Source organism: Electrona antarctica, assembly GCF_951216825.1.
Source record: "Electrona antarctica genome assembly, chromosome: 13".
Lineage (NCBI taxonomy): Eukaryota > Metazoa > Chordata > Actinopteri > Myctophiformes > Myctophidae > Electrona > Electrona antarctica.
In genome coordinates this window covers 33,976,464-33,986,463 of record NC_136794.1, presented here as the reverse complement: position 1 = coordinate 33,986,463, position 10,000 = coordinate 33,976,464, and the positions used below count along the sequence as shown (strand labels likewise).

The 10,000-nt window shown below is 43.6% G+C and overlaps 1 protein-coding gene across 1 annotated transcript in view; it reads right to left on the bottom strand.

Annotated features, from left to right (window-relative positions):
• Nucleotides 1–10,000, bottom strand: part of epha3 (eph receptor A3) — a 165,974-nt gene that overhangs the window by 58,187 nt on the left and 97,787 nt on the right. The window contains exon 8 of the mRNA XM_079517759.1: nucleotides 8,403–8,527. Within this exon, the coding sequence (XP_079373885.1) occupies nucleotides 8,403–8,527 (125 nt within the window). The remainder of the gene's footprint in view (nucleotides 1–8,402; nucleotides 8,528–10,000) is intronic.

The window sequence follows — 10,000 nt, the reverse complement described above, 5'->3', positions numbered from 1 at the left end:
TCTGCTGGGGAAACTGGACGGACAGTCATAAGTATAGGAAAATGTTATATGTTATTTTAGTCATGACTTGTCCTTTAACTGTCAAAGTCTGCACTCTTTGAGTGCAATATTTTAAATAAACTCCTTAGTAATGTGCAACATGAAATGGCCCCCCTACAGTTTGCATACTGTAAGTATAGGAAGGGGAGGGACCACTAATGACACTTCTTATGCTTAAGAAGATCTACGATCATCTAGATAAATTCAAAAGGTACGATATGCTCGGATACCCTTTGTAGATTTCTCCTCTGCATTTAACACTGTTACGGCCCTATATGTGGCCTCATGTGGTGTGTTAACCCTCTTGACTGATTCCTGTGATTTCTGTGCCCTATATGGTGATTGGAGGGTAGAGTCGAGTGGAGATTGGAGGAGTGGCTTGGTGTTTGGAGAGACACCTGGGCCTCATCTCCTAATCAGCAGCAGTATAAAAACCTGTGATGAACACCACTTCAGTCCATTTGCCATCCGTCACCTGTGCTGCTGAACCCTGTTTGTATGTAGCTAGTACTGTCTGTAGGCTGAGTGCTGAGTGCTAAAGGTAAACTTTACTTACTGTGTGTTTAAAGTACAGACAAGCTAAGCTATTCTGGTAGTTAATAAATCAATTGCAGTATTTCAAAACATTTCTTGAGTGTATCACCCATTTCCCATCCGTCACCTCCATGTGCTGAACCCTTTGAGGTGAGATGTCACATTTTGACGAGGAAACTGAATATATGGGTGTTAACACCAATATCATCAGGTGGGTGGATTCATTCCTGACTTAACGGGTACAACATGTCAGTGTGAATAAAGCAATATATCTCCCCACGACCAACGCGGGGGCTCTGCAAGGGAGTGTGATCCCACCGGTATTGTTCACAATAATGGTATATTGTTCACAATACTCATGGAGTTACACAAGCGACTGTAGAAGTGACTCAGATAACACCTGTATTTGCCGACAACAACTAGTGTTGGTTTGATTGAGGATCAGGATGATGAGATAAGCTATCGAAGAACAGTGGATCAGTTTGCTGGTTGGTGTACAGTAAGAGTAACTGCCTTCAGTTGAATATTTAGACAACTAAGGAGGTCATATTTGATTGATTCCAAGCCGACATGGAATCCCAACACTGATGCCATCTAGAAGAAAAGGTCAGCAGAGGCTGAATGTTATGTGCAGACCGAGACAGTATAATGTGGAAAAAAGATTAATGGTGCTCTTCCATCGATCCTTCGTGGAGAGTGCATTGACTTTTTGTTTTGTTTCCTGGTATGGCTCAATATCATTGATTAATAAGAACAAACTCCAAAAAAATCATCAATGAGCAGCAAGATAGGTGGGGTACGACTTGAGTGTCGGGAAAACAAAACGCACATTGAAAACGCACATTGCAGAACACAGGAGTACTATCAGAACACAGGAGTACTATCAGAAATGGGGATTAAAAAGCCCAGTAGCACTACATTTCAAAAAGGCTCACTACAATGTCTCATCTTTAAGATACCTGGGTATAGAAAAAGTACGCCTTCCAAGACGAGGGGGCGATATAGACAATCTCCTTTTAAAAAGAGAATTATGGTGGATCCATTATCTTAAAACTATGGACTAAACCCGTAGGACTCAATGAAGAGTTTGACATTAGGCCATTTCTTTAAATATAGCCAGTAGAGGATTGTATAAGAGTTCATGTCTATTTTTGTTTTCTTTCTTTTTTCTGGTTCTGTCTTTTAAATATAAGACAACAGATTTTGGAAATTGGTGTAGACACCATATTACTGTCCTTTAAGGGGACCATCTACAGCCCTTAGGGCTTTGGGTTCTATACTTGCTGCTCTCAGTATTGTCAATTTGTCAAAATGTTTTTTAAACTTTTTCTACTTTTCAACTTTTCTCTATTTTTATACAATCGTTAAATCAATCAATCGATGTTCCGCATTGCCTCTAATCATGTGTATCATGTGTATAATCAGAATTGAGATGTTAATCATGATATATCACATGTATTTATTGGTGCCACCCCAGGTCACCAGATGGCCTTTTGTTCATTACATTACATTACAGTCATTTAGCAGACGCTTTTATCCAAAGCGACTTACAATAAGTGTATTCAACATAGGTAGGGAACAAAAACTACTAATCACCAGAAGTCTTTAGTCACACAATGTATATAAGACATCATGTCCTGTTATCTGGTTTACTTGACAAAGACTGTGAGGTCGAAACGTCGTATTTTCTGCCTGCCTGTCGCTAAATAAAGTTTGGAGCATCCTATAGTGAGTTGCGAGGCCCTGCTTTCTTTTCTTTTTACGACTTGAGAGTATGACATCAATGTATGAGACCTGGGTACTCAGGAAGGGGAAAGCTATTGATAGGCACAGAACGCACCCGTTACACAGCCAATACCATATCGGAGGCGACGGTACACAGTACCTTCGCTGCAGGCTAGGTCTTCAAGGACTGAACAAGCAGTCCCCATCTCAGCTCTGTGTATGAAATGTAATGCACAGTGGAACTATGATTGGTAGATTTTTCTTTATTTTTTTCCTCTCTCAAAGAGAGGAGCTGTGTAGTATTGTCAATGCATTGTGTGATCTATCTGCGTATTGTGTATGTGTATGTGATTATTTGTATCCTGATGACTGCTTGGTACAAAATGACTGAGGACAACAAAATATCTATAATTCTCCGCCAGTGACGTATTTTGTCTAAACCACTGAAAAGACCACATGACAACATATTCTGTGCTTGGCAGTCAATGCGTATGAGAATATGCTGCCTAATGTGTCAACGTGGGGGTCCTTGACACCACTAATCTCAGTGAAGCAGCGCGCTGCTGAACTGTGTTAACGGTTCAAAACTACACACAATGAAATGCAGGACAGGGACGAGCAGACCTGTGTGTTTTCTCGATGTGCATTCTGTGTAGAATATTTAAACTCACTGGAGCGCTGAGACACAGGCGGCTCAGAAAGAGCAGACGGCTGCACTCCTGTAAACACAGCTCCATTAAAAAACACTCTCTTTGCATATACAATGGTGTGTGTGTGTGTGTGTGTGTGTGTGTGTGTGTGTGTGTGTGTGTGTGTGTGTGTGTGTGTGTGTGTGTGTGTGTGTGTGTGTGTGTGTGTGTGTGTGTGTGTGTGTGTGTGTGTGTCTCTCATAAGTGAGTTATAGTGCGGTTTTGAATGATGACCACATACTGTATGTAATTCTTTCTGTCTTCTTCCAGCAGCCAGAGGCCCTCACCCCCCACTGCCTACCCCATGAAGAGGCCTCTGTCCTGGGTAAAACCTCTCAGCTCTCCTGGGGGTCCCTCCTGGATGTCATATAGCAGTGTTGATTTCGTCGACTAAAACTATGACGAAAAATGTTCGTTGACAAACTTTTTTCACTGAACACGAAACAAACAAAACAAAGACTAAATATTATGACAATTTCGTCAACAACTAAAAACTAGACAAAAATGACAAATATGTTTTTGTCAACAAAATCAACGGTACATTTAGTCGACTAAAACTAGACTAAAACTAAAACCTTTCAGATGACTAAAATGTGACAACTAAATGGAACTTTATGCAAAAGCCTGACTAAAACTAAAGTCAAAATCAACACGGTCCTATAACTCCGTGTTCAAAGTAGTGAAGCCAGCCAGTCATTCAGTTCACCTGTGATTAATACAATACAGATGCATACTGCAATGATTCTTTCTAACGCTGCACAATATATAGTTATCGTATTATTATCGAGGTATGAACATGCACAATATCAGTATCGCAGAAAGGCAACGGTATCGCTATATGATATATCGTCAATATATCGATATATCGTGAGTGATATTGACTTGTTGTTATGCAGCTTTTTTTAGCGAATATTTAGTTTTCAATGTTGCAACACTTAAAATATAGAATATGACATTCTAACGGTAATATTGAATATATTGAAAATATGAAATTTTGTCCATATCGTGCAGCCCTAATTCTTTCTAACAGTAACAAGAACCAATTATTTTCCTCTCAGGGTCTCTGTAGGGGTGTGTGCGTGCGTGCGTGCGTGCGTGCGTGCGTGCGTGCGTGCGTGCGTGCGTGCAATACCACAATATAACAATATAAAAGGCCTGCACTCAAAATGTTACCATGAGGTTTCTGTTCGGCATCAACGTATAGCAACGTAGGAATCTAGATGAACATTTTTTCTGTTCTTAATTAATAGGTACAGTTCTTGAGTAAATGTACTGTACTTACATCCGACCACTGTGAGATGTGTGTGTGTGTGTGTGTGTGTGTGTGTGTGTGTGTGTGTGTGTGTGTGTGTGTGTGTGTGTGTGTGTGTGTGTGGTCAAAGTGTCTGAAGTCATTGCTGGGAAACGTGATGATTAAGTAGGATCAGTCGTGACGGTTCAGTGGGTTGGTCTGGTGAAAAGTTGTGTCAAAACACATTCCTGTGTGCATCATTCAGCCAACACAGTGACACACACACACACACACACACACACACACACACACACACTCCGCTGGTCTGCAGTCAGGCCTTCACGTGCGCTCTGTGACAGCTTAGATAAGGCTGGCTGACCTGGGAGCAGCGCTTAGCGCCGAGCCGAGCCGAGGAGGCTCCCGTCCCGTCTGCCTACTAATCATGGGATTAGGAGGCCGGAAGACATGGATGGCATTCAAGGAACCCAGACCTAGGGGCGTGCACGGACACACATCAGTTTCGCTGTGAGCACGCACGCATGCACCAACGCACGCACGCACACACATCAGTTTCGCTGTGACAACACACACAAGACACACACACACACACACACACACACACACACACACACACACACACACACACACACACACACACACACACACACACACACACACACACACACACACACACACACACACACACTCTACCACCATTTACACACACACTCGAGTGATTCCACTCTCTAATTTCACTATCAAATGTCAGCTGTAGCTCCGAGAGAGAGAGAGAGAGAGAGAGAGAGAGAGAGAGAGATTGGTTCATCACAGACAGATACACTTTACCGTCGGCCATAAAAGCAACACACATTTAACACACTGCCATGGAGCGACCACTGGTCGAGACACCCCCACACATACAGAGAAGAGAGGAGAGAGAGAGCGACCACCGGTCGAGAGCTGTTGTGACTAGCCTCGCGGAGCCAGACAACTATTACTCAATCTCCCAATGCTATAGCATAGAGTCTGGAACTACACCTAAATCTGAGCAAGGAAGGTGGCATTTCCTTTCACAAAAATATATTTTAAAATATCTTAACATTTAATTTTTTTATTTCCATTTCTGCTAAGCAGCAAGCTATAATGCTTATAGCTTTATTATTTTCATATTATATGTGACTGTAACGAAGTAACTTCCACTTTATCACTTGCTCATGATCACAGCTTCTGCTGCTCCAGACTGTATGATGGAAGCATTTTAAAATTGCGTGTGGCAACAGTCTGGCCACACGAGACTATGTTGTGACAGGAGAAGGGTGTCTAATGGGATACAACCACCTCACAGCCTTACTATGATTGTGTGTCTGTCTGCACCCAGTGAGTCTCAGCTAACAGTTCAGGCTCCGGTAATGGGATTGACATTCAAAATTGTAAAGGCGGCTTCGTCCTGAATGCCCTCAGTAAGTACTCGCATACCTGACTTAACTACCTCTACCTGACTTAACGGACCCCTTCCTTCAAAAAAATAAGGATCACTACTAGCTTCCTTTAAAACAGGCCTGAAAATCCACCTTTCAGTAGGCCAGGAGGAGAAGAAATGTTCACAACATTCGGGAATTTGCAAGTCAGCAATTCAGATCCGAAACTTTGGGATAAGTATTCGCAAGTTCGCAAACTTCGCTCAAGTTCGATTGAGACTGCGCGCCTCTGTCGCGGTCAAAATCTATTTAACATTATCAGCTCCAAAAAGTGCCTGCAGTTGTTAAAGGAGAGAGAGAGAGAGAGAGAGAGAGAGAGACAGAGAGAGAGACAGACAGACAGACAGAGAGAGGATTAAGTCATGGGAATGGAGCAGATGGCTGCTGGTATGGTTGCATTGACACATATTGGGAGAGGCCATCAGTTCTCATGCATTACCATGGAGCTTAAAAAGCCATAATTATTGGTTCAGTCAACGGGTCTCTGAGACCTCACACTGGAGCACATAGTTTATACTCGACAACTTGTGGAGCTGTGATGGAGAGAAGAGGCCTCGACTGCCTGCTGGAGCCAACCATGGTTGGACAGACAACCAGTTGAGTGACCAAACATGCCTTCATATAAAATATATTTTTTCCTTTTCCTTTTTCCAGGATATGGTTGCTGAGTGTCGGCTATAAATTTTGATTTTAAATAACCAAATAAAACATAAAATGACTAAATGACTAAAAGTAAGTCTAAATATACTAACAATTCCGTCAACAAATAAAAACTAGACTAAAATAAGTAATTTCATGTTTTTGGTGTGCTCGGGTGTTGCACTCTGAAAATAGCAGATCTACAAGCTCATAATGCTAGTCAATGCTAGGGCGCCTGATGGAGGGGGAAGGAACTGGTTGGAATAACGTGTTCCTTCCATGTGCTACGTCCTACCGGGGAAACCCCTCCCTGTCAGGTGATGAGAAGCGGCTTGCTCAGTTCGGGACGGGGCTCTCCCCAGGTTGGCAGAGGGAGAGTAGCGCCCAGTATTACAGCTTAGGCAAGTGGCACTAGGTGAAAAAAATGGGTTACAAAATTGTGCGATGAAAATTCAAAAGATAAAAAAAACAAAAAACAAAACAAGCATAGGATCTTTCGCACAGCATGTTCAACCAAGCCATCCTGAGGTGAGCATACCATATAACACCCTACCTTCAAGCGCTCAGGGTTTTAAAATAAAACACCACCCTACCTCCAAGCGCTCAGGGTTTTAAAACTACAGTATAGAACACCACCCTACCTCCAAGCGCTCAGGGTTTTAAAACTACAGTATAGAACACCACCCTACCTTCAAGCGCTCAGGGTTTTAAAACTACAGTATAGAACACCACCCTACCTCCAAGCGCTCAGGGTTTTAAAACTACAGTATAGAACACCACCCTACCTCCAAGTGCTCAGGGTTTTAAAATAAAACACCACCCTACCTCCAAGCGCTCAGGGTTTTAAAATAAAACACCACCCTACCTCCAAGCGCTCAGGGTTTTAAAACTACAGTATAGAACACCACCCTACCTCCAAGCGCTCAGGGTTTTAAAATAAAACACCACCATACCTTCAAGCGCTCAGGGTTTTAAAATAAAACACCACCCTACCTCCAAGCGCTCAGGGTTTTAAAATAAAACACCACCCTACCTCCAAGCGCTCAGGGTTTTAAAATAAAACACCACCATACCTTCAAGCGCTCAGGGTTTTAAAATAAAACACCACCCTACCTCCAAGCGCTCAGGGTTTTAAAATAAAACACCACCCTACCTCCAAGCGCTTAGGGGTTTAAAACGACAGTATAGAACACCACCCTACGGGGCAGCGGTGGCCAAACGGTTTGCGGAGCGGTCTTGTTATCGGAAGGTCGCCAGTTCGAATCCCCGGACCAGCACGTTAAAATTACCACCGCTGAAGTGCCCTTGAGCAAGGCATTGAACCCCTACCATGAAATGTTCTATGAGCAGGGTCTGGCTGTAAACAAGCATCTCGAGCTTAGTCCATTCACCCTGGGTAAACAAAGAACTTTGCTTTGCTTTGCTTTACCTCCAAGCGCTCAGGGTTTTAAAATAAAAAATAATCTGTGTGAACTCATGATCGAGGGTTATACGCTGTTGAATCTGTTGAACCTGGGTTGGGGAAAATAACATCTCGTCTAGAGAACCTCGGGGAAAATGATTGAATGGAACAAGAAGAGGGTTGAGGTTGCGGGGTGAATGACTTCAGGGTGGGATGATTTTTAAGATAATTTATTTCTTATGCAGTTTCTATTCATACGGGACAGAGCGGGGAGAAGAGGAAATTGACTGAGGGCAGGGAACATGGGAAGACCAGCGGTGTCTGGAGTATTCGTCTATTTGTTTTTGCTTTTTGCAAGCCGATGACTTTCACGTCACTACATTTCACATATAAATGTTGTAGTTTTGACTCCACTGCATTTCTAGGCATGGAGTCTTGGGGACTGAAACTTACACAAATATAATTAGGAGTTAATCACTTTAGCCCCGTTTCAAAGATAGCGGAAATAGTCGATCTACAAGCTGACACCACGTCGTAGCGTGACCTGAGCTTGAAAGATTCATGCCGCAATTTTTTTCTTCTTCTTTGTATGTGTGTCATGCTCGCTGTCTGGTCAAGATGTCATTACATGATGGAGAGAGAGAGAGAGAGTGTATCCCGCTGACCTTTTCGTAGTACTTGACCTCGTAGTCGAGGATGATGCCGTTTGGTCTCTCTGGCTCCAGCCACGACAGAGACATGCTGTTCTTAGACCCTTTCTCCTTCCTGATGACGGAGACCGCAGAGGGAGCTGAGAGAGAGAGACAGACAGACAGACAGACAGACAGACAGACAGACAGACAGACAGACAGACAGACAGACAGACAGACAGACAGACAGACAGACAGACAGACAGACAGACAGACAGACAGACAGACAGACAGACAGACAGACAGACAGACAGACAGACAGACAGACAGACAGACAGACAGACAGACAGACAGAGACATAGTTTTCATTAAACAGAAACTCAGTGGAAGTTGTATAATAATCACAAGGAGGTTCGCGAGATCTGCCGCCAGACGACGGCCCTTTTAGGAGAACATTTCACCTCTAGTGGCGAAGAGAAGCAGCGGTTGGGCTATCTTCCTACATTGAGCATCTTTGGGCTGTCCCTCCCACCTCCTCGCTCTGTCCCTCCCACCTCCTCGCTCTGTCCCTCCCACCTCCTCGCTCTGTCCCTCCCACCTCCTCGCTCTGTCCCTCCCACCTCCTCGCTCTGTCCCTCCCACCGACCGGGGGCGCTGTGGTTTGGCGTCACTCGCGGTCTCGGTGTCTCCTTGCCCCGCGGGGACGTTCACATGCTCCCAATCTGGCTCACTAATTCAACACAGGACTACCCCCCCCCCCCCCTTCTCTCTCTCTCTCTCTCTTTCTCTCTCTCTCTAAGTATCAATTCTGCAAATAGTAAAGTAAGTAAAAGTCCTGAATGCTGAATTTACGTGAGTAAAATTTCCCCAAAAAAGCACAGATACACAAGCCAGGTCACAACGCAGTGTGACCTTGTGGATTGGCTATTTCCAACGTTTAAATATAGGCCTATAGGGCTGAAGTGGTTCATGTATGTTTTGTAATAATGATACAAATCGGCAAAGTAACTAGTAATATAAAGTAATTTCCTCTGAGATTGCCTCTGAGACCTCAAAACGTAAGTACTTAAGTACAGTACTTGAGTAGATGCACTTAAGTAGTGTTCCAGTGTTGCCTGGCTGTCTAATTGCGGTGCAGTGAGAGTTGTGGTCTGCAGCAGACCAGCTGTCTGACGCTTTAGAAGCCTTTATTATTTTATTTTATTAGACCACAGGAAAAAACATGTTTGTCTTTGAAATGTTGGAGCCTTGCTTGATTGTGATTATGTGGCCTCAGATGTGTGTTTTGCGTGTATGCGTGTAGCCCTTGATGTGTGTACATGTGTATGTGAATCTGTACACGGGCTCCTGTGTGCGTGCGTGTGTGCGTGCGTGCGTGCGTGCGTGCGTGTGTGCGACTGGTTGTAAGTTGAAATTGAAATGAATTCTGAGTGACATGATCATTTCTCATGTGAGGACAAGCGAGTCAAAATGATAATTGCGACCGAGCATGAATTCTGTTCAGGTGAATTCATTTCTCACTCCCCGATTCACAATATTTGCATGCGCGTGCGTGCGTAATTACTGTGTGTGTGTGTGTGTGTGTGTGTGTGTGTGTGTGTGTGTGTGTGTGTGTTGAAAACTGGCAAAGCAAA